A 24135-nucleotide genomic window follows, 5' to 3' on the forward strand; every position below is an offset into this window, starting at 1 on the left:
CTACCGCAGCTGTGCCAAACTCGGTAGGGGGCCGGCCGGGTAATGAGTATTTGCGCGGTACTAGAAGGCCTGCCTCTCAGAAGGAAGGCGTTCTGTCCTAGGAAGGCCGTGGCGGTCTGTAGCCATACTGGTGTCCCTATGTCCACTTTTCCTTTTCTTCTTTACAATGTGAAGCATTGCTGAATAGCCGTGGAGAATACAAGGGTCGGCTGCACCGATCGCGGATTTGTCTCCTGCGACCTCGCTTGAAGCGTTCGGTCGAGTGTTCACCAGAAGGGTAACACCCCACATACGGCTCTCTCGTCAACAGGGTCTCGATCAGCAGATGCGGTCCGCACGCACGACAGAGAAGTTAAAACCCTTGTACCTGCGTGCTGGGCCAAAGGCGCTCCGTTTCCGCTGTAGCAGATGTGCCTGGCAATTCCCGAAGATGTTGGTCACGAGGGGCCGGCCCTGCAGGGTGGGCGGCCACTGCATCCTGCTGCAGCGTGTGAGGTGCTTGGCAGATGCAGCCGACACGAAACGAAGACAGACCAGTTTGCTGCCTGGCTTTCGAAGGATCGCAGTGCAACGCCTTGTGACCCTTAATGCACACTCTTGGACCTGTCTGTTGTTCCCTGGCTTCCACGGACTGAACGAGCTCAACCACACTCAGCACTAGTATGACGCAAATTCACACGACCCCGCTCGGAGGTTTTGGTTACGCTTTACCCAGTACAGCGAATCTCGCATGCGCAGTATGTGAGCACGTGCCAAGCCATGGGGTGCATTACAACACTATACTTAGGAAGCCGGTGATCGTTTCGCCGATAGCGGAGGGTGCGGATCACGACCACACTTTTGGTTCGAGACAGGGTCAGAATCAACAAGAAGCAGCCGACTCTGCTATGCTCTGCTGCGGGCGTTCACAACCACCTTCAGGCCAGCCACTGTGGGGCGGTACATAAGTCTGAACGGCAGCCAAACAACCTGATTCTTCAGTGAGGAAGTGTGATGCAGGATCATCTCTTTAACTACATCGCTTGGCATTCATCACAGCGCTGCTTGGGCGGAGGAGGTACGTCAAGCTCAGGCAGTGTGTCCTAAGTATGCTAGTACGAAAAAATTACAGCCCGGAGCAGTCTCGTTGACGAGATCTGGTGAAGTCCGTAGTGAAGGACTCCGGCTCTTCCAAGCGCAAAAGCCATGAGTTGCATCCGCACGAGGCCGCCGCATAGAGGCCCCCGCTGTGCTTTTCAGGCCGCGTGCTCGGTGCAGAAGGCAGCGGTGAATGGTGGACAGAGGGCTGCGGCGTCAAAAGTAACTCAGAGCCGAAAGGGCGTTGTTGCCGTAGCGTCCTGCGATTGAGGACGGGTTCGTGTCGCCCTGAACGTCAAGAGAACACACGGTTGGCACAGCGTACAACACGAGTCAGGATGTGTTCAACATGCACGGCTCGTCAAACGAGATGCAATTTTCGAGGTATTTGTACTTATGCAGACGTCTTTCAGACAAGTTTCCTTGCTAGTTGCGCTGACACCGTCTTGTCGCGTGTACCGAGTCAAACAGAGTACTTCACCGGTCGCGCCGCCTAACAGCCGTGCTCAGTCTTGCTCTGTTGTGTATGCGCGGTCGGCATAATCTCGCTTACGTCCTCTGCTACGTCGCCTCCGCCTCCTTCTCCCGAAGGGGCTGCCGGTGTGGGCTTGTAGTTATCAGTGGCAGCCGTGGCAGCTGTATGGTTGAAGAGGATCCTCGATAAGGCTCCTTGTGCCCGCTCATCAAGCTGCTGTTGCGCTTGGTCACGGAGAGCGTCAAGGAACCCAACGGGGAGAGAGGCTGGCCCAGATAGCACATGGAAGAACTCTAGCTGCAGGGAAAAGAAATGCACAGCTGCACTGCTTTACCGTTGGAAGCCCACAGGACGGAGGTCTCGTATAGCCTGATTCCACACCTAGGGGTCCAAATGACGTCATCAGAGGTTGCGAAGCGTGGCTGGGCTTAGCTCACCGCGGAGGAGAGCAGTCACTAACTGGGGTGCCCCACTGCAGGGGCGGGTACCTCGTTGTACAAGTGTCCCTTTTGAGGAGCCAACCCACAGTTGTCGTCTCAGACAGGACTTGCCAAGCCCACTGCTGACACACAGAGCTTGTTATCTGGCCACCGGGAAAACGCAACCACAGTCACTCATTGCTTCCACACTATGGACTGCTGTTGCATCTACAAGCTACACTCCTGCCGGGCATTTGGCTGTGCGAAGCTGCCTCTCCACCTTTACTCGCGGCTGTTGCCTACCCGGTCGCTGACAGCAACTACAACAATTGCGACGGCTTCCTGGAATCTTTCATTACTATCTGCAGCCGACTTCGGGGATTGCTGTGTAATTTGCTCGTTCTGATCTTTGGCCGGGGGCGCCTTTTGAGTTACAGGCGGGGATCTCGGCTGCGGCCTCGAGACTACAGCTGTAATGCTGATTCTCTTAACTTTAGGGGGCTGCGTCCGTTCTGTTATCTCGCTGCTGCTGCTGTTCATTCGACTGAGCGGTTTGTTTTTAGCCATCGTTGAGACTGCACGAGGTGAGATCGAGCTCGCCGCAACAGGTGGCTGCTGGGGTTTCACACCTGGCGCCCGGATGACGTCAGAGCGCCGCTCATTTCGGGTCTCGAATGGCCACGGATGAGTCGGTAACGAACCGCAGTCAAGCGTATTCGGGGGGGCCTCGAACCCAACCAAGCCGAAAAGACTGAATGGTGGGAGAGGAGCCGTATTCCCGCGGACTGGCTGACGGCTGGCCGGTGATCCTGTGGCTGATGAAGAGGAAGCAGTTCCTTGTGCTTGCCCGACCGCTGTGGGATAGGTCCTGACATAGCACCTGCAAAAGAAGGATGGGGGCCGTAGTGCCCGTGGACGATGTCGAAAGCCAGCCACCGCCTGTCCTATGGACACAGTCTACAGGAGAGGTGGCCGTGCAGGTCGCAGGAGCGCCTTCTGTCGCGTTTCTGGATTCCAGAGGGAGGGAAGCTGAGCAGGCTTCTCTCTGTCACTTGGGCGAAACAGCAGTTACACGCAGGCTGACGCCTTGTTAGTGTGAGGAGTCGTCGCCGACCTGCTAGCCTCCGTCTCCGAGCGCCTTATCAGTGTCCGCGTTGACTTGACAAGCGAGCCACTGATTTCGAGCTAAAACCCGGTCCCGTGCCGCGCTCCCGGCCTTACCGTAGCTGGTTTTTGTTGCTGCCTCCGCAGACCAGCAGATCCGCCCCATCCAGAGAAAGAATTTTGCAGGCGTGGACGTAGCTGATTAGATCTGCCTCCTCGGCCTTGCCACTTGCTTGCGGCTTCTCACTCACCAGTCCAGCGTTCACTGCGTCACTGTAAAAGCGACAGCCGTTCCCGCAGTACCGGACGACGGGCTGCGCAGCGTTCTGCTGCACACCGGTGCCTGCAACAGGCGCTTTCAGCGAGGACGGGACCAGGGAAAGAGAGACTGGCTGCCCCGGGCACGTGCAGGTGCAGTTGAAGTCGATGGTCGACGCAAGGGAGAAGAAGGGGAAAGTGAAAAGTTGAAGCTGCTGGGTTGGGCGGCTTGACGCCACAAGGACTGTCGCAGGAGACGCGAACGCGACCGCATCCCTGCAAAGGGAAATGCGCATCCACACTGGGCGTAACTTCACACACGGATACAGCGTGAAAGAACCGTGCGTCTCTCGCGCACCAAGTAAAGTGTTACTGCTGAGCGTTCGCGAACCCAGGTGATCTTACCCGAGCGGGGACACATCCGTTATCGCTGATAGAAACCCAGCTTCATCGACGTCCCAGAGCTGCACGCTCCAGCAGTCGGACGGTCGCACGGAACATTTAATGAACTTAGAAGTAGTCCGTCCCCTCGCCGGCGAGTCTTCCGACAAGTATAAAACTACATGTGCCCAGGAGGCCTGTCTTGTGCTGCTGTCTCGGTGAGCTCCAGTACGCTAGACTGAGAGATCCTGTAGCATGCCGCCGCCTCGACAGCAAGTTTGGTTAGGGACCCTGGAATGGTGGACTGCCCAGGGAGCGGGGGGTCTTTTTCTCCTGCACTAGACAGAGAGGACACTAGGGTCAATAGAGCCGACAAGGCTGCACGAAGCAGCACTCGGTCAGAGGTTCCTGCCCGAGGCAGGGAAGCAGGCTCATGCGCGGGGACGGGCATAATTGATCCTTACAGACATGGCGCCGAGGAAGGGTCAGCCTGCACCTCTCGCACCCCGGGCCACTGCAGGAGTTTAGCAGTCGCCTCGGACTTTGCGGGGCGGGGGGCGACGGCAGTGAGTTCTCGAGAAGTGCAGTGACGCTCGATACATGCTCAAGAGCATTTGCTTGCAGCAGGTTGGTTGTCTGGTACGGACGTGAACAGAATGTAGTATTCGTGACGCCATAGGGGTTTTCTCCCGTGTGCTATTTGTTCTGCTACTTCTGCTTGGAAGGTGTCTGTAGTAGTTGCTGACATTGACGAGAAAATATTGTTCTGAGATGGGAAGACTGTAGACTGTCTGATATAACAGAGCTTCTGCAGTTCTCTCCGCGTCATAGCACTTCCGCGCGCATCGCCCCCACCGCAGCAGAGGCCAGTTCTCCGTGGCTTGATTCCAGCTCTGTCCCGTGACCCGCACATTTCCTAGCTGATGAGGCACTCAGGCATTTAGAGGGCGCTCTGGTTCCGTATGCGCGAGCGAATAATGGCTCCAGAGATCTTCTTTACCTTAACGCTCTCGTCCGCTCCGCAAGAAAGAAGCAGGCGTTTCTGGTGCCAGTTCCTCAGGGGGTCCGCTCCCTCGCCCAGAGTAAGCTCGACGGTTTTCGTGGCGAGCTTCGTCCCTTTTGCGACTTGAGAGGGGTGTTCCTCTTCAGCGGCCGGTCCCCAAAACAGCAGTTGCGTTATCCTGTTCGCGTGGGCGGCGGAACAGGCAGGGTAGTAGTTCGTTGGAGTTTTCGGACCAAGAAGAAATCTGACTGGATGCGCTCCTTCTTCATTTCTCTTTGGACTCTGAGCTGCTTTGGTGACTTTGCCGGAGTTTTTTACGGGTGCGGTGGCTGGGGCTCCCGGCTTGGCGGTGGGTGGCACGCCATTCCTTTTACCGGGGAGTCCCGGCCTATCAATCTTTTTGTACAGCCGTTTGTTTTGCTCCTCGTATATATAGATTATCCTTGCTCTGCCCGCAACTGCGAAGTAGTCTCCAACAGTCGTGTAACCGCAACATAGGAGCTGTTCATCATGAAGCAATTCACGCCAGAGCACGTGAACGGAGAACGAAGGACTGGGTGTGTTTGACGGATGGCCGGCTCCGCTGTCGCTGACATAGGTGGGGGAGCAGACAAGCGAGCATTGTATGATATGCCCGTTGCCGGTGGTGGCAATGAATACGCAATCAGACGAGCCGTTGTCACCAGCTTCCCGCGTATGTGGCGGGGACCTGTGTTTGGTGCCGCACGATTGAGATTTGGGAGTGGGCCGCCAAGCGATACTGGTCACTGGCGACGGTTTGCCCTTCGGACAGAGCAAGAACCGGCAGAGCATTCTTGCCTCCGGTGCAGAGTGAGGCGGTGCGAAGCCCGGACCCCGGAACGACTGGAGTGCCGATGTAGGGACTTGGAATACCCTGACAAACCCGTCACTGCAGCCGCAAGCGACGACATTGCGACACGGGCTAAAGCGGACACAATGAATTACATACCGTGCGAAAGAGGCAGTCCCCCCATCTGTAGCTGGTTCAGTGCTCGCGGAAAGGGTCCTTCCTTTTGTTGTCGGAGCGCCAGCTTCGACTCCAGGCGGCTGTCCATCTACTTCGAAGCTTCCCGACGAGGAGAATCCCCCGCGGTCTAGTCGACCGCCACATGGGGGATCCGGTTCGGACTTACATATGGGTAGCAGCCGCATACTGGGAGAGCCTGCTGCTCATCACTTATTTCCCGTAATAGAGTAAGAGCCGACGACGCTGGCACAGCCCCGCACGACTCTCTGCTTCCAAAGAGGGCTGAGCGGCTATGGTAAATTGCAGCGAAGGAAGCCGAGGATGGATGCAGAGACCTTGTGCTGGAGGTCTGAAAATCGAGCCTCTGAAAGTAACATCGACACGCTACGACTACCCCCGAGGCTTCTGGGTGGCGAACTGTTACCTACGGTCTATCTCCCTGGAAGAGACCGCCTAGGACGCTAAAGAGCCACGCTCTGGCAGACGGGAAAAGAACGTCACGGGAACCCACTTCTCTGAAATTTCTCTGGGATACCGGAGCTGACCAGTCTGGCAGCAGCGGCCATCAGCCGCCTGAGCGGAGTGCAGCGCCAGCCGCTGCCTACTCAGCATCTCAGGGCACCTCGCCAGCCTACCTTCTTGTACGGAAGAGGCCCCGCAGCTGGTGCGCCTGACGGTGTATTCTACGCGCTCAATGAATCTTGCTGGGGCCGACGCTATCTGGCAACATGGTGTCCTTTGACCGACCGTTCTTATCAGCGGCTCGTCTTCGTGGCTGCCATTTGTTCATCGTGCCAAGCCTGCCCCACAAGGCCCCAGCCTGAACGCTGTCCTATCTCACTGCAGGTAACACCATCATCGTCGCAATGCGTCCCCGCGGGCCGGGCACGCCCATAGGCTGGATGTGAGTATTCATCCGCCGCAGCAGTGCTTCACAACTTGCTTTGAAGTCCTCCGCGACTCTGCAGACTGGCTCGTGCCAAGGGCTGCTACCGCCTGGAACTGTCTTTCATCACAATTGAAGAGGAGCCAACGGCCATGACGGCCGCCGACACACCATCCCTCAGCCGGCCAAGGCCTCGACTTCCGCAATTGCGAACATGTTTCGCTTGCATGGCTTCATGAGATGGGGCGAGTAGCCGTGCTCCACCCTCGTGTGAGCTTGAAGGGAGGTCGCAATGAAACTCTTCCCTCCGGTGTCTCCAACAGTCCCTCTTCGTCCCCCAAAGAAACTGTGGAAGCGGATAATGTACCGGATAGCCCACCTGGATCGTCTCCGCTGAAGTCTACCGAAGCGAGGAACGTGAAAAGGAAGACTCTGTCCAGGGGAGAGAAGGCCAAGAGGCAGTCTGAGGACCTCAAAAACGAGCCGGTATCTCAAAAGTCCCCAGAAAATACTGTCGGATCTGACCCTATTCAGAAAAATGGTCCGGAGTCAACCAGAAACAGTCACACAGGGGAGTCTGAGACCGCCACTCGCCCATCACAGGCCGATGTGCTGCTCAGCACTCACGAACCAGAGAAGGCCGAACCAGAGAAGGCAAGGGATGCAGAGCGTGTTGCACCTCCTGCCGCTGAAGACAAGCCACAGGACGGTCGCGCGAAGGCTCCTGCTGGGCCCAAAAGGCCGGGGGTTTTGAGGGAGCCTTGCAGAGCTATCTCTGACCAAGGCGAGCAGGCACGGACAGGAGTGTCGCCAACTCCAGAGGCGACCCACAAAGCTGACGGGCAACCGATTGGTCAGGTTTTCGGTCCGTCCGCGACCATCGATGCTCCTGCAAGAGTCGACGCGACTCGAGAAAAGTTTCTTCCGTCTGAAGATGTTCCGGCGGCCCGGCGCCCACACGACGACGAATCTCGAGAAAAGCCTACTCTGTTAGACACTGCTCCGGCGCCGCCGGAGACATGGGGCGGTGCCACTTGGGAAGCTAGCAGCAATGCACCTCAGGGTACGTTTGTTTGCTGACCCCAGGAGGGATTGACCCCCTTGACTGGCGCTCTGGAAAAACAAAATGTACAGTCTTTGCGAGACTTTTTGTCCGCCTTGCTAAGTATCACAGAAGTGCCACGAAACAACGCGCTGCCCACATCAGCAGCACACAGTGCGCTCTTTTCTGTTTGCCAGTGATCTCTCCTTCTGCGTGCTCACGTTTCCTTCTCTGTAGTGCAGGTCCCCACGGTAGCTAAGGGATGCATCGTCTGTGTCCGGATCCGGCCCGAATCAGTACAAGAGGTTGCTAGCGGTGGGAATATATGCGTGTTCACGCAGACTGAGGAGTCACAATCACCCTCACTTATCGTGACGGGTAATAGAGATCAGCGCTACAAATTCCACTACGACTACGTTTTCGACCAAGATGCATCGCAAGAGAAAGTGTACTCGGCCGCCTGTTTGCCTCTTGTCGACAAACTATTGTCGGGGTATTCTGCGTCGGTTATAGCCTACGGGCAGACTGGAGCTGGCAAAAGCTACACCATGATCGGCGAAACCGGCGCAGACGGTTTCCAAAGAGCGCTGACCGATCCTACCACTAAAGGCGTGACCCCCCGCATTATCGATGCTATCTTCCAGCGAATACAAGCTCTTGCAAGCAACGATGCTGATGTCGTCTTCTCCTTGCGGGCCTCTCTGATGGAGATATACAACGAGACGGTTCGCGACCTTCTCACCCCTAGCAGAGACAACCTAAATATTCGTGAATCAGCCCATGCTTCTACGATAATAACAGACGCTACTGAGGTTCCCATAAGCTCCATGAAGGAGGCACTGGGAGTCGTTCAGGCCGGCTTCGCAAATCGTGCACTTGGTACAACACTCTCGAATGAAAAATCCTCTCGTAGCCATGCAATCTTCCAGCTGACCGTCCGTAGAGACAGCATGAGGGATTGCACAACCAAAATGTCGCAACTCTTTCTGGTAGATCTGGCGGGGAGCGAACGCGTGGCCAAAGCGGATTCAAGCGGAGAGCGTCTCCGCGAGGCCCAAAATATCAACCGGTCGCTACTGGCTCTGGGAAATGTCATAAGTGCAGTACCCTCAGGCGGAGGGTCCAAGAAGCACATTCCTTATCGGGAGTCGAAGCTCACTCGGTTACTTCAACATTCGTTTGGAGGCAATTCGTTCACAGTTGTGCTTCTGTGTTGTTCGCCACACTCCTTCAACGTGCGCGAGACCCTCAGCACTCTTCGCTTTGGGGACCGGGCAGCGCATCTGCGAAATAAACCACAATCCGTTGAGACTCTCAGCCCTGACCTTCTTCAGAAGCGGTTGATCGAAGCCCAGACTGAACTCCGGTTTAGTCAAGCGCGGCTCCGCGCGTGCGTGACTCAGAACGCCCGTCAGCTTGAGGCGCTAAAGATGCTTCAAAAGTACCTTCCACCTGATGCTCGCCTGACACAAGATGACGCAGTTCTGCTTGAAAAGGCGCTTGCAGGGTATGATTTCCTTGAAAGCAGTTCCCCGCAACCCCCTCGAGCAGTTTCGCCCAAACAAGGGATCAGCCGGCCAAAGAGTAAGCCGACCATGCCACCCGCTCAGTCGTGGAAGTCGCAGCCACACAATCGGTGGCCATCGGTCTCTCCAGTTACCAAGTTTGATTCGCAGTCACCGAGTCTTCTTAAAGACCCGACGAGAGGGATCCGGCCACAATCCCAGCCCAGAGCTGCTGCTGCGTGGCCGGCGAACGAACCTAATTTCCGTGTGAAGGCTTGTCCACCGACACGGCAGCACCCGCCATCTCTGAGTCTCCATGAGGGAGGCGAACGCCACGAGAATGAAGCCACCGGTCAGGAAAACCTGGGGTCACCAGAGCGGGAGCTGACGGGGGTCTGTAGACCTCTGGTCCCTCGGGCTGGAGTCGTGCCCCCCCGTACGGGTCTCAGGGGCCAGGCTGTCGCGCACGAACCAGCTACGGCATCAACACCAGAAGCCAAACCGCAGACACCGCCAGCCCAGCAGCCAGGGCCTTCGTCGCAGTCGGCACCTTCGTCGCCGTCCAAGAACGGCGGCACAGCGGACCATACGGCTGCTCGGACTGCAGGCGCTGACCCCGAGCCGGATGGTGCCGCTGAAAAGTCCCTTAGAGCAGAGGCACCTCAGCACCACCCGTCTCACGATAACGGTAAGTTCCCACCGCCTCGCTTGCTAACAGCCCTGCACTGCTAGGCTTCTCCATTCTCCGGCAAGTCTAACGCATCCCCACAATGGGGGTTCACTCCGACAAACAGCGACGGTGCTCTTCGATTTTGCTTGCATGTTTCTAAAGCAGGACCCTCAAACTCCGCCAACAAAACCAGTCCTGCAGCAAAGCCCTTGCAAGAAAAGCAGGCATCGCGGCTATTGAGGTTTTTTTCCCTTTCGCGAGGAAAGACAACCAAGTCTAAAGACGAGCCTTCTCCGAAGTCTCCCTAAGCTGCTGCATAAACACCTGAACCAACCTTACCCCAAGCGGTCAGTATATGGGGTATGGGTCACAGTCTGGACCACTTACAGTAAGTATGCCGGAATCCGTTGCGTTTGCGAAGTGATTCCGGACGTTGGTGTGGACCTTTTTTTTTTGCATCTAAAACAGGACCTCGTACTGGATGTGCTCCACTCCCACCACCCGGATTCTCTACCGTTTTGAGAATGAGTCTCCCTCCCGAGCAGTTGAGCGCGAACAGAACCAACCTATTTTCTCTCTTCCGCGTCCGATATTGTCTAATAGAAATTCTCGACGCTAGAATCTCCTCGAAAGAAGGGCAGTGCGATTCTCTGCCGCAATTAAGTGTACTAGAGCTGATACAAGAGAGCGAACGTCTACGCCTGGCTAGGGAGCCGTTATACTAGTGGCGCTCGTCTGCGTCTCTGCTGGACTTGCGAGCAGCGTGAACTCAATTCCGGCACTGTTTCCACACATGCTGACTACCTCGGAGGTAGAAGGCTGCTGTACGCGCGACTGCCATGCGAAGGCTGCGACGGCGTCACAGGAACCACGCGAATGGACAGTTTTTTGACTCAATCCGAGTGCTGGGAGTGGAACACATTCAGTACAGGGTACTGTTTTAGACATACGAAAGTCCACACCGACGTCACTATCACTTCACAAACGCAGTAAGGTCGGTTACACCTACTGCCCTACCACGCATCCGAACATCGATAGTTTGATTGAGTTAGCACCAAAGATGACTCCCCAAGCCGTTTATTGCCGTGCTGCTTTGAACCCAGAGTAATGCCCAATGTGACCGGGTCAGGAACCATAGCCCTGACTGGGCTAAACTGCCCGACAACGCTAACGGTCTCCGGGTGGCAAGAAGACTCCACAGAGGCTCGAGACTGGTCACAGGCCTATCACCTCAGAGTCTCCTCATCCGTGTGTACACCCACTGTCAAGCGAAACTGTCGGAACTGTACATGGAACGCTCCATCAATTCGCCGTACAGAAGTGGAAGAGCTGTTGGCAGCTGGCGTGCCCTATTCATTCCTGTTCACCAATTATGCGGCAAGAGTGCTAGTTCCGACCGAAGACGCTGCAGTTACTGGCACCTAGCCGGCAACCCGAACTCGAGAAACCGCCCCCTTTTACTACTTCCCGCTACTCTTCTCGTCAACTGATCCTAGTGACGACTCCGAAGGAGCACTGCTTCCGGAGAAACGAAGGGTGTCCTTGACCCAGGAAAGTCCCTTCGATAGAGTGCCGAAGCTGCTCCTCGCGCTGACTGCCTCGCGCAACTCCCTCTGAATATCTTCCGTACACTCCGCCACAGTTGCTGCTTTCGGAATCAGATCGCGGTGCTTCACGGGATCTTTCAGAATTCTGTCTGCTGAATGGAGTTGCCAGCCTCCAACAAGGCCTCCCGCGGCCCCTACGAAAAACATTCTAGGCCCTGCACCCCTGAAAAGGACTAACGCAGGAACTGCGGACACGACCATAGCTCCCAGGGTCCGCAAACTGCTGTTAATCAAAAGCCGGGAGTAGATATCGCTCATGTTCAGAGCTCCCGGGATAGAGACATCAGCAGGAGCGGAGGCTGAAGTTGAACACCGAGCTGGCGCCCTTCTGCTGTCTCGCCATGCCCACCCTGCGTTTGTCCAGCATGGACAGTTGTCACGCCGCACTGGTGCCATTGCTCGGCAACAAAATGGTCGAACCACCGGAGTCAAGAGTAGCTCGAGAGGAGAATCCAGAGGGCTGACAGAAAACAAGGCGAGACTCGCAGTTGCCAAGGACCAAGCTCCACCCTTGGATACACGAGACGCACGTCGCGCGGCTTAAGCCGCTGCAAAAAAACGGGCTGCCGCTCCTGCGCGTTGGCTCTTGCTCTTCGAGTCCAGGCGAAGATGTTAGTCGACGCGCCTCTGCGAAAAACCGTGAGATAAGAAGTGCGACTAATCCAGCGTCAACTTCTGCGGAGATCTCAAACCCAAGAGAAAGTTACTAGCGGCTGACTGTTTCTGCGCGTGTCGTTACAGCGTTCAAACCCGCCCCGTGGTTCGCTCGCATGCAACGTAATGCTGCACACCGCGACGGTGACTCCCAGGCTGCCTCACCACTGTTCTTTGGCGAGACGACTGTACGTGCATCTGCATCTACCGCCGTTCGCAGTTCAAGTCCACAATCACTTCGGGCAGTCCAGCAGCGATGAGGATGGATGCCGTGTCTTTTTGGCGGAGGCCTTATGTGTGCCACACCGTCACCCTTAAATTTGGGTAGTGTGTGCAGGTTGACCTGTTGTTCCGGTCCAGATAACGCAGCTGAACGCTGTCGGGTGACCCACATGCGGTCCGCGCCAAGTGGCAAGTCGTGCGAGCTCCAGGCGCATCTAAAGGGCGCCACCATGGAAAGGCATCCTCCAGTTCGTGTTTTGACAGATTCACATAATGGACAGAGTTACGAGCTGACAAAACAACGTCCCTGCTTTTTCCTGTCTGCCACATTGTCGAGTTGGGTCCACGACGGGACTCCCGCGTCCTCACGTCTGGCAGTTGAGGCCCTTCGTCCGAGGGGATGTTTGAACTCTTATCACTGTTTCGTGGCAGGACGTTCAGTCAGTTGCAACTTCTCGGGCAGGGTAGCAGCATCACCCTGGTGCGCTCCAACGTGGTAGGCGTGTCCGGACAGGGCGAGCTGTGAAGGACCCGCGCGCCGATTAGTGGTGGCAGCTCCGCGGTCGAGCTTCAGTACGTACGCATGTGGCCCCGGATGAAAGTACGGCGGGGTTCTATAGGAACTCGTTGCCGCCAGGCTCCTTATGGACTGTCCTAGCTTTTTTCGTGGGGGCCCACAATGCAGTAGATAATGCCAATTTGGAATTTTTGGTAAGCGGTTCCTTTCTCTGGAGGGATTAAGGAAAAGTGTGCAGAGCCGGCACCGCTGTGCTCGCAGTTCTCGGCTGTAAGCACTAGAGAACCGGCAGTGATAACGATACGCTCCTTCCTCCTTATCACCCAGCGCCATCAGTCGCATCCCCCGGGCCGTGCGCACGCGGTCACAGACTGGTCAGGGGCCGGCTCAGTCGCACTTGAAGTTTCGCAGCAGCTCTATCTGCCATTTTCATTCGGCCATGGCGTACGCCTTGGTTAGAATCTTGTTGAGAATGAAGTAGATAACAGCCGCTGAAAGGATATACACCGCGACAAGAATGATGAGAATTTGAGCCATTAGGCTTATTCCTGAAAGAACAACTGCTGCGGCGGGGCCTGCGCTGGTGAGCTATCGCAGTTGCTTACGTGGCCGAGCGGCAGGTAGCTGGGATGTTAAGAGGCGAATTCCTGACTCAAGAGCTTCGGCCACCGAGCCGGTAACAAGATATACGGAATGGACTTGATGACGAATCCGCAGCTTAAACGCCTCATTCATAACCCGGCGATCGACACCCTCTGCAAAGAGAGATCACTACACAGCAACCACTGTTCTCCGTCCAAACCGATACCCCACCTCGTGTTGCCAGGGAGGCAGTTCCAAGATTGCGCACGTAGAGGAGAAGCATCCCGTCATGACATCCACGATTACCAATACCCCATTGTCTGCGGCGTCAAGGCGATCGGCACATGTGCCCCCTAAGTTGTGTGCACCAACTCACCTTAGAAGGGAGTCAGCGAATCGGTCTGTGGCCTCTTGGGGAGTTTCATTTTCTTGCACCACGATGTCCGACACTACCGCGACAGCCGCCTGCCGCACTTGTGATATGTTACTGGTGATCCGACGGTGCGACGTTCCTGCACCGAACCTGATAGAAGCGGGTAGCACCTTCACCACACGAGTGTCCCGTTGTGTCACGCAGGCGCATGAGTTCGGCCTCGATGCCCGCTTGTTCAGCAGGTGACAATAGCTTGTCCGGATCGCACAGCCACGTATGAGACACGCTGTCCAGATTAGACCTGTTTTGCAGCTCAGATACGCGATCTGGAGGGGCTTACTTTGGAAACGCAACGCATTTGTCTGGCTCCGTGAAGGGGTTGGGAAAGGAGATTTCCGAGTATACGGCAGCTTCACCAGCTGGAAGGTGTCTGAACAGCGTCAATGAGCGGGGGGGGACACGTTCAACCGCTGCGTGCGAGGTCACTCACGGGCGAACGGTTTTCCGTAGCTTGGGAGGTCTGCCTTTCGCCGGCCACCAAACCGTCTCAGCTTCTTCAGCTATCGGGGAGGGAAGGACAGATGGCTTTGCGAAATGAAACGGGGCTCCCATTTGCTTGAATCCACTCGTCACAGCTGATGCGGACCCCGTTCCGTGTCCAAAAGAGAGGCCCAAGGCCGCAGCCACGCAAACGTACTTCCACATTGTCGGCGAGCGTGCAGGAAAAGTCGCTTTCTCGTACCCGATGCAGCAGCCACTAGAAGTCGCGAGAGCAGCACTACGGTCCGGCGAAGAGTGGCGTGTATAGACACTTGGGTCCCACACAATCCGCGTCAGACTTCTCGACTGCCATACTTGCACCGTTCCCTGTGAGCAATACATCCTATGAGTACCCGACTCGCTGTACTCGAGTGATCTATTCTCGTCTAGAACTACGTGCCCTCTCGTTTCTAAACAAGGCCCGATAGCGGGCAAAGGTTGCAAGTATAGCTCCTGTACAAAGACGCAGGCGAACTCAAGGCGTTGCTGCTTGGCACGGGGGCCGCCCAAGTCGACCCCCATACGAGATCTGCTGTCATTGAACGGATTATTCACGGTGCAGCTTTACGCCACAAGGCTGCCCGGCACAGTGTGGAACGAAGCCGACACGGTCGGACATACCACCGCGTGTCTGGGCGTTCCGAGAAACTGGCAGGTCTTTACCGACGAGAACGCTCGGGCTGGCCCGGGGTTGCGAGGCGCTGACTCTCCCCGCGGTCTTTGACACCGCCACCGCAATCTTAAAGTCAGAGTCTCTCCGACAACGGAGTCCAGATTGGCCAGCCTCTGAGCAGTCCATCTCACTACACAGCTTGAATACCAGCGCCGCTTCGTACTTCGCTGCTACGTAGCTAGGGTGGGCTAACCTAAGGCAGTCTGGTGACGCCCTTTGGTTCTACGAGCAACATTTCGGCAGGAGAGTGTTGTTGCTTTCAGAACACTGGTTGCCCATGTCTCAGTGCCGTTCGCACCCGGAGAGAACTCGGGTAGTGAAGTGGCGAAGCTCTCCTGTTTTAATACTTGAAACGAGATGGCAACATTTCAAGTGACTGCAGAGTTTGATCGAGAAGCAGAATCGGCGAGAGGTCCGGAGCGGGAGCAGGGGAGACTGACTGGCATGCAGGAGAACCGGGGCGGCGCAGTCATGACGGACTCTGCTTCAACGCTTTCACGTGGATATAGAGAAGGACCTTCTGTCCCCAGTTCTGCTGCAACTTGTAGGAGACGTTCCGGCGCATCTGAAACAAGAGCCGATTGCGCACTCCGCAAATCATTCTTGCTACTTTTGCGTCCTTGACCAAAAGTTCCTGAGGACCGAACAGAAAGCACCATCGTGGCCGCAGGCGTTTCCCGGCAGAAACACGAGTGTTGCTGTGAACGACGGAGGGAGACTGTACCTGCTCCACTACGAGCGAGCCATCCAGACGTGGTGTCCATCCAATGGTCTTTTGCTCGATTCGATAGGGAACATCCTTATTGAACCAGCAGAAGATGTACGTCCTGCGTAGACGGCAAACACACGGCAGGACGCCATTGAAGGCATCGAGGCAAATTAGGCATCCTGTGCATCTAAACCCTAGAAAGCGAGTGAAATAACAATTTCTTCTCTGTGTGGGGTCTCGCCTCACTTTATTAGCTCCGCCACTTGCTGGACTTTTGGCAGCGTGGTTTTCTGAGGGCACGCAACACCAAGCCTGGTCCTCACTCAGCAAAAAACAGGCCGAGCGGGGTGGAAACACTCTCCCCAACTCCATCGAATAAAGAGGTACAAGAATGCACCCGAGCAAAATCAGCTTGCGTGGCACATCTTCAGCGAGCAGACCGCAGTACGGACTTTTAGTAGAAGCAAGCCAGTCCGCACCCTTGGTCTGACTGAAACAGAACTGCTGCTTCTCCATCGGCTCTTACAACGACCCCGACTGCCTAAACATTGCATCGCAGGTGGCAACTATGTTTCATCGATGCAGATGAGCGCACTAGACTCCGGAATTCATTGCTGGTGTGAACAATTTCTCCACTAATGAAAATGATGTACGCACCATGGCCGCCGGATACACCCAAACCCCGGGCCTTGCAGTCGCGAAAAGGTGGTCAAGCAGCGGTTGCAGACCGCGCTGATTCTTTGCCGACAGATGGAAAATTCGTTCGAAGTGGCCATGAGATCTGCGCAGGAGGCAACAGACTAGAGAGAATTGAAGAGTTCTGCAAGTGGTGGCACTCGCTCGCCGCTTGGCGTCCAGGCCGGGCGTGGTTTCCTGCGGCTGCCCCAGACGACTAGCTTGTCCTCGACAGTTGCCTGGCAATCCTTACCAATCTGGCCTCCCTGGTACGCACACCACGGAGCGCGCCTCGTGGACTACACCATCAGCCGCCACCGAGAACACACAAGCATTTTCACTACAAACTTACTCGAATTCCCTTGCTCTAGCGTAGATCCACTTCGGGTGAGAGGCCAAATCAACCTACACAAAAGTCGCCACGAAACGGGCGTCAACACAGAGAACGGAGGTGACCGCGTCTCTCTCGGTTAGTACAATTCGAAGGAAGGACAAGCTACTCTCGCTTCAGAAAGAGTGCGGCCGCAACAACGAATCAGCCAGATACAGACAGGAAAAGAGTCAAGTTGAACATCGGCTTCCTCGCTCGGCGAGACGATATCTTCTAAACTCCGCTTCAGCAGCCAGAACCAGATCCGTGTTTTGCTCCGATAGGAAGACGCCGGACATCCTGCACTTGCTCTCTACGCACTGATTGCCGGACTGCACAATAAGGCTCTTCTAGTTCTCCGGCAGCCCACCCATAGCCTCCTTCCCTGGAAGAAGTGTGTGCAAAAAGTGAAGCAGCTTCGATAGTCATGTACTTTATTGAGACAAAGGATGATGGGAATTCGACCGTCTTCTTTCTCGCTGAACTCGTCGTCGAAAGTTCCATGCCGCTTCAAGAAGGTTCCTGGCAAGCCTGCTCGCCTGCGCTCTAGGGGGGACAAAGAGTCTTCTTGGGAATGGTGCCTGGTAGCCCCCATCGCCCCCGCACTGGCAGAATCTTCAATTCCTAGCAAAAGCACATTGGGAAAACCAGGAATTTTGAGTGGAGGACCCTACAGCCGCCAACGTGCCAGCAGCATAAGGGCCCTACGCACAGAGAGGTTCTCTACCCGAGTCGGCATGCGTCATCCCTTAGGCGGCTCCTCTGAAGAATGTTCTGTAGATACGCACGGATGCTCTACAATACGTAAGTGTAACGTAGGCAACACTCGAGAGAAGCCCCTGCTGTCGCACAGTGAATAACCGTAACAGCAACCCGAGCAGCGGGAGCTCCTTAGAAACTCAGTGTTTCTTCTCGACCCCTGCCTTCGAATGTCCCCGAGAATCGTTTGGCCCAAAATGCACGCTGACCCGCTGGCACCGTCTTCATTGCTCCGAAAATACCGTGCCTTTGCGTTTGAAGACGGGACAACCACAGGATCCCCAGAGACACCACACTGACCCAACTGTGGAAAGGGACAAAATGACAGTCTGCAATTCTGGATTCCTTGAGTCTCACCTAGTGCTCGTCGGCAAAGAGATGGCTTCGGTGCGATAGCTTTGACAACGTTGAAAACCTCTTGAGTGGGTCGCTTCACAGCGTCGACAACAAGTAGCCCTACGTCAGCGTCTTCCTGAAAAAATGTGACAGCTCTCGCGTGAACGCCGCCTCGACGGCAAGGAGAAACCGAGAACAGTAATAACCTCCATGTCTCTTACTAGAGGCACAGACGCGTGACACGCCTCGATTTTCCGATGTGCATCTCCAAGGGAGCACTGGAGCCAATCCAGCTGGCTTGGTCCGCAACAGCACAGACGGTGTCGCCGAGGCGTGATAGAGGAGGCAGGGGGTGGGGCACACGGAGAGACGTGAACCAAGCCTCTGCTCCCTCCCCAAGAAAGTAAAGGAAGAACAGCTAGCACGGCATCTCATCGTGCCACCCTTACGTATCCTCTCCAAGCGGCGCTAACGAGATCCCGACAGAACTTCTTCCTTCGGTGCGACTCGATGATTCCTAAAAAAAGCACTCAACAAGCGAGGCAATACAGCTTGGACCTGACAAAAAAGACAGGCGATTACTAGGCAGGAGACACTCACACTGAATTACACCGGCGCGTGCCCGAGACCCATCATCACTGCCTCCAGTTCCGGCCTTCAAGACGAATTTGCTCGTGGCTTTGACGCCTGCAAAACTGCAAGTGGGACGCGACGCCTTGCCAAACAGGGTAACTTCGGAAGAACTCCAGAGTGTCGTACTGCGCTTCTGCGAGATCCCCACGCTTGAAAGCAAGCAAGGCAATACAACACACCAGCGTTTCCGCTGTCCGTCTTGGCTCGAAAAACACTGTTACCGTACCCACTTATGTCCCTACGCTTACGGCAGTGACCAGCGTACATACCCAGAATGTACTGCCATTCTGTGGTTCCAGATGACGACCACAGGCACTGCACGACGAAACAACAATCAGACATGGAACAAACTACACTGGGCGGCAGAACGCTAGTCCTGTTTTGAATGTGAGTCGGATTTCTTGCGGAAGGCAGAGTAAGCAACACGTCGATGACTCGCGCTACCTATACGGCGCGGGCACTTGCATCTCACCTGGTGCATCCAAGAAGACTAACTGGGTGTCGCCTTCCGTCAAAATGCCACGAATTTCTCCTCTGAAAGAGAATTAAGTACACAACGCGAGTGACGGCACACTGAAAGCAGTTTGGCCTTGCCGAGGTCACTTCCGCCGTAGCTACTGAGGGAGGGGGGGGGCGGGGTTAGCAGGGACCGCCACGGTGGTAGACCCAAGCGTAACACAGGAGCAGGTCATCTTCACACCGCGCACTCATGATAGATAGCGGGAGAAAGTTTCACAGGACCAACGAGGCAGACAGACTGCCAAGCAGGTATCTGGGGTAAAGCCGCAAGACCGAAACCAAGACCCATGACTGGTAGATTCTCGCTCTCATAACGGTGTAACAAAAGTAATGTTGTATAGCCCGAAACGCTAGACCGGACCTGCTTCCCTAGCGAGCGGCTGTCAGGAGAGGCGTCGACAGCACAGCCTCCGCGCCTTCGGGGAACGGTTGGAAGTAAAGGCGTCAGAGGTGAAGGGATGATAAACTTGCAACAAGAAAGACGGAGCACCCAGACGCCTTTCGTCGAACACGGGCGTACCGTCTTCACGTTCGGATCTTACCGGGTCGTATTGACTTTCGGAGAGACAGCAGAGAGAGTCCGACTAAGCAGGGCATTCAGCAAAGAACTCTTTCCTGAGACACCGAAAGAGGTCGCACCCAAGCAAACACCCCCAGTTGTCCGCAACCGTCCGTAGGCTGTTCTTCTGCTGTGCGCCGGGCGGCTAGACAATGCCTCTCTTACGAAAAGTGGGTTATAACGAATGTGCGTTCAGTGGCAACCCGCCCTATCTCCGATTTCCGAAGCAAAACTCACAGCAGAGAAATCTGGCTTGTGACAAAGGCCCCGCGTGGAGGGGCCCAGCCTAAGAAAAAGAAAGCCGACTACGAGCATACATCTAGCAAGCAGTGAGCTGTCTGCCCGTCTTGGCGCTCCGGCGTCTCCAATCAACCGTTTGGCTAAGAGATAACGAGCCCAGACACGAGCTGCAAGGGACCGAATAAAGAGTGCCCTCCAACCGCAACTATCATACACAAAGAGGAAAAGCGAAAACGTCCCCGGACGGAAGAAGCAGACACACATTGTTACGGAGAGTTGTTGACACCGATCGCCCATGACGTTTGGAACGGGGAGTCTCATTAGGTCTGTGACAAAAGTCTTGCTCCTCACCCGCATTAGGAGGCCCAATGAGCGCTACACGCAGCGACCGCGTACGCTCTTGAGGTTCTGGTGGCTCCCACGTCGTGACCTGAGCCTGCACCGAGAAAAACCACATTAGTCTCACTTGGATTGAAAAGCCAAAGACTGACTTGCGGTGTAACGGAAGACCGCGCGAGGGATTCCGCGTCACTTTTGATGGTCGGAGGTGCTGTCCGGGGGCCACCGACAGGTTGGCCTTACCACTCTAAGAGCTTGGACTCGCTTACCAACGAACTCACATCCCGGCTTACGCCCTGGCTCTTAAGGTAACAGACGAGTAGCAGTGAGGGGTCCGTGGACCGTCAACTGAAAAAACTGTTTACAGGGGCTTTCTGTCGACTGGGTTTGTGGCAACCGCAAGGGAAGCACGGGCGTGCAACAGAAGGGAAGGCTTGCGGACAGAAGGGTTCTTTTTTGTCCGTGTGCTCAGTACACAAACCCCGGGCGAGACGAAACACAGAGAGAGCAGCGAAAGTGCAGTATGTACTACCAGGAAAGCGGTTGGCAGTAGGAGAGTTACAGCGGTGTAGTGAGACTACGTACTTACCGAATTCCGTCGGGGTAGCATATCTAGACAGGGTGCCGACAGGAATTGGGAGGAGAGTAGTCACTGAGTCCTAGGTGGGACATATCGGTAGAAAACCGAATCGGGTAGAAAACGAAGATGTACCCTTCTTTCACACAGTGCTACGCTTGATACGGAGAGGCTCTTTCGTAAGCTCGGAAAAAGGAGCCAAGCACACACACGCCAGCGAACTTCAGCTTTTCAAATGCACGCAGAAACCTAGCATTCGTTTCCACAAGTCCAGTCCACTTTCCGGAAGACACGAAGAGTTCTCCCATATTCTCGGCAACCGGATACCAAAGTGATGAATGCGGATACTGGGAGAAGCTGAATGAACATAACTTTACCGAGCGGCCACACATGCACGCTCCACCTTGATAGTGACAGGCCCATGCGTATGCATCGGGGTTCGGGGAGGCAACCCACCTCCAAAGGCACGATACCCCGAGAAATGTTCCCTGGCCCGTAGTAAGGATTTAGACGATGCTCCTCCGGCTTTTCACCGCCGCATGTTTCTAAGCCTGCAAAAGCGAATCAGGCCCACAGCAATCTTTCTCGCGCGTGCGGGCGTCGAGTGAGGAAGTGCAATCACATCCATGTTTGCCATTCGCGCTTCATCCTCGGTTACGAGACAAGTATCCTCGTAGGCACGGAGGAGTTCCTGCTTGTCGTTGCTGAAGAAAAAGCTTCCCCGTAAAAACAGAAGGTGCGGAGAAAGAGGAAACGTAAGAGATGCGCACGCGCTGTCTATCCCAGGCCAGTTTCGTCAACAAAACACACTTCGGAGGCGCCGGATTGCGACATGGGGAAGACAGAAGCTGCCTACTGAAGCAAGCCTAGCGAGTAACGTGGCAGGGGTAGCACTTACGTGTCGTCGTGCAGCCGAGGGATGCCTCCGAGTCCGCAGCAGATGCTGTTGCTAGATCTTGCACGTCCTCGATGACAACAGGACGCACCTGAGTAGAGGAAATCGCAGCGCGGAGTACGTCACGCAACTTGGTGTGATCTGTCTTCGAAAATAATGACGTCGATGGGAGTGCGAAATGACACTCTTGTCTCGTCCTGCGTCCGTTCTTGTCGCTTAATCGTGCTTCTCGAGTCTTCGTTCTTCCGCACCTCTGCGGCCCCATACTGTGGAAGTCGAAGGCACACCGCATCACGAGGCCTGCCAGGGATGGCGTGGCTTTGGTGCCGAAGTGCCGGGACAAGCATCTCCCCAGAGGGATACGGTGAATCCCGCTCCCGGCTTCACACTGCCTACTGCTGGCAATGCAAGCATGGAGAGACTCGGAGGTGTTCGAAGAAACCCTACAAAAAGCCACCCTCTGAGTGCAACCCCTCCTTGGCGTTCGAAGCGAACACTGGCAGGTGGAGCCGCACACGGGTACACTCTGGGAACCGATAGGATGGAGTACACGGAAACGGTTTGCTTTACTGCACTAAGTGTCTGTTCACGCTTCTTACGCGACGTGCCGGAAAACGAAGCAAAGTACTAATCACACAGATGAAAGACACCCACCTCCCAGTTGCCACCGCACTGTACATGTACGTAAGAAGCGCTCTGAAGCATGCTGCACTTGAAGCTCTTTTTATTAGCCGGGTGACTCGTTGGGTGCTCCGTCTAACCAAAGAAGAACGGGAACTTTCCGGGTGAGTAGTCAGGAACGCACAGCTTCGAGGAGTCACAGGACACCTGTCTGCTGTACCTTTCTGTAGCGAGTCATGATGGAGAAGTGACGAGAAAGAAGGGAAGTGCCCGGCGAAGATAAAAGCGATTTCTGGCTGCCCTTGGAGAAATCCACAAACAGCTTGCGCCTCCCCGGCACCGCACGGCGAGTGGTTCCCGCTTCCGTTGCGGGTTTTTTCCAGAGTAGGAAGACCTCTCTTGCGTTCTGGCTTCCGTTGACCGCCGAGGCGTGCCTCCTCACCCCGGGACGACCGCAGGCGACGAAAGGCATGCCGGTGAGGCTCGTGAGTTCGCCCGGACGGGGGCTCAAACCTTGGAGTGAATGGAGCCCAGGGCTTGCCCCGGGAGATACAGTCGAAGAACAAGCATCTTCAAAAAGAAGTCGGCACAACAACCACATTCTGCTCTACAAGTCCAAGACGCCACACCCTACGTTGTTCTTTCACGGGACATCGTCGGCCACAAAGAAGAGACTGCGGCTTAGCGATGGCCGTGTGCTCTTGCCGACTTCAGGCCCGCAACCCTAAGGATATCCCACGAAGCAAGCCCACCTCTTGTATGCCGGGCAATAGAGACCAATACGCAGTTGAACAAAGAGTGAGGAGCAAGAAACAAGCAGTCATGAGGAAGCGGCCGAATGCACCCCTACGCTAAGCCTACCCAGACACTCGAGTTCAATCCAGAAACGGCACTGAAGCGAATGAGAAGGTCAGTCCAGAGAATATATATCTGCACCTCGAGCTCCTCAGGAAAGCCCATAAATGCTCAGCTCGAGTCTTCGCAGCCTTCTAGAAGGCCGTGAATATCGACAGCGGTTTCCCTAAGCTGCCTCCATCTTTCCCAAGCTGGGCATGACGCTGATCTGGTTGCACGGGCAGTGCTAAGATGGACTCCGGGATTAGACTGGAGCTGCAGAGAAAGACTACGTTTTGGAGGACGTTAATACGGCTGAACAGGAGGGCGATCTCTCTCAGAAGTTGTCACGCGCGACCGCATCTGCAGCACGCATGCGTCAGCATCGATCGTACCTGTAGTGTGGTGAGCACTGCTGCACAAACCAGCCAAGGACGAACATACACTGGGGGCAAACTCTTCGCTTGGTGCTTTTGTCACTGCTTTATCTGTGTCTCCTCCTTCTTCTCTCGGAGTACTGGACTAACTATCGGAGGAAAGAGAGGACAGTTGCGATCTACGCATACATGAATCCGGTGACCCAGAGGCTGACGCTGCCGGCGGGGTGCTATGTGATGCTCGCCACACGACTCCGCGCAGGCGCCGGTCTGAAGCGTTGCGTTGCGCTGGGTGCCGCCGCTTGCGGCCGTTGGGCGCTTTTGGTCGGCGTGCCCCTGAGTGTGGTCCTGAGTGCCGTGTTGTGCGGGACCGGGTCGGTCGCGGACCTGTGGGCAACCCGGAGAACAGAACTGCTTTTCTAAGGTACACAAACGGCCGTTACACGTGGTAGCACCGCTTGGTTCGAGGAAATTAGACGGGCAACGTTTTCCTCTTGTACGTATTTCGCGTCTCTCTCCGTAATTTCCCAGGTAGCGACCATGGCCGAGCACGACGGAGACCCGTCGCCCGGGTGCTCGAGCGACGTAGCGGTGGTCAGAGAGCAGTATGAACGACAAGCACTGGCTCTATTGCTCAAACAACGGCTGCGCCGCCTAGAGCCGACAAACTACGAGGGCAGTCCTGATCTTGCTACTTTCCAGACTTTCTGCTTCGA

The 24135-nt window shown here is 55.6% G+C and overlaps 4 protein-coding genes across 4 annotated transcripts; 1 reads left to right on the top strand and 3 right to left on the bottom strand.

Annotated features, from left to right (window-relative positions):
* Positions 1-6831: 6831 nt before the first annotated feature.
* On the top strand, positions 6832-9870 carry CSUI_007819 (kinesin heavy chain; the record flags this gene model as incomplete). The annotated part of the gene is made up of 3 exons (XM_068067962.1): positions 6832-6840; positions 6874-7654; positions 7871-9870. The coding sequence occupies 3 exons, from the start codon at positions 6832-6834 to the stop codon at positions 9868-9870; spliced, it is 2790 nt and encodes a 929-aa protein (XP_067920059.1).
* CSUI_007820 (uncharacterized protein) lies at positions 9680-10165 on the bottom strand. Its single transcript, XM_068067963.1, has one exon. It carries the CDS (start codon positions 9878-9880, stop codon positions 9785-9787), a length of 96 nt encoding a protein of 31 aa, XP_067920060.1. The 5' UTR covers positions 9881-10165; the 3' UTR covers positions 9680-9784.
* A 599-nt stretch (positions 10166-10764) lies between these two features.
* On the bottom strand, positions 10765-12192 carry CSUI_007821 (uncharacterized protein). Its single transcript, XM_068067964.1, has one exon. The coding sequence runs from the start codon at positions 11809-11811 to the stop codon at positions 11269-11271; it is 543 nt and encodes a 180-aa protein (XP_067920061.1). The 5' UTR covers positions 11812-12192; the 3' UTR covers positions 10765-11268.
* Positions 12193-13905: 1713 nt separating this feature from the next.
* On the bottom strand, positions 13906-23437 carry CSUI_007822 (gtpase). The gene is made up of 16 exons (XM_068067965.1): positions 22429-23437; positions 21591-21853; positions 21149-21243; positions 20128-20212; positions 19520-19592; positions 18931-18992; positions 18275-18342; positions 17847-17961; positions 17164-17354; positions 16713-16765; positions 16343-16466; positions 15932-15975; positions 15701-15803; positions 14925-15610; positions 14104-14193; positions 13906-13913 (listed from the first exon to the last, which is right to left on the bottom strand). Exons 2-14 carry the CDS (start codon positions 21850-21852, stop codon positions 15446-15448), a joined length of 1440 nt encoding a protein of 479 aa, XP_067920062.1. The 5' UTR covers position 21853; positions 22429-23437; the 3' UTR covers positions 13906-13913; positions 14104-14193; positions 14925-15445.
* Between the last annotated feature and the right edge of the window lie 698 nt (positions 23438-24135).

Source organism: Cystoisospora suis (genome assembly GCF_002600585.1).
Source record: "Cystoisospora suis strain Wien I chromosome Unknown contig_4209, whole genome shotgun sequence".
NCBI classification, from domain to species: domain Eukaryota; phylum Apicomplexa; class Conoidasida; order Eucoccidiorida; family Sarcocystidae; genus Cystoisospora; species Cystoisospora suis.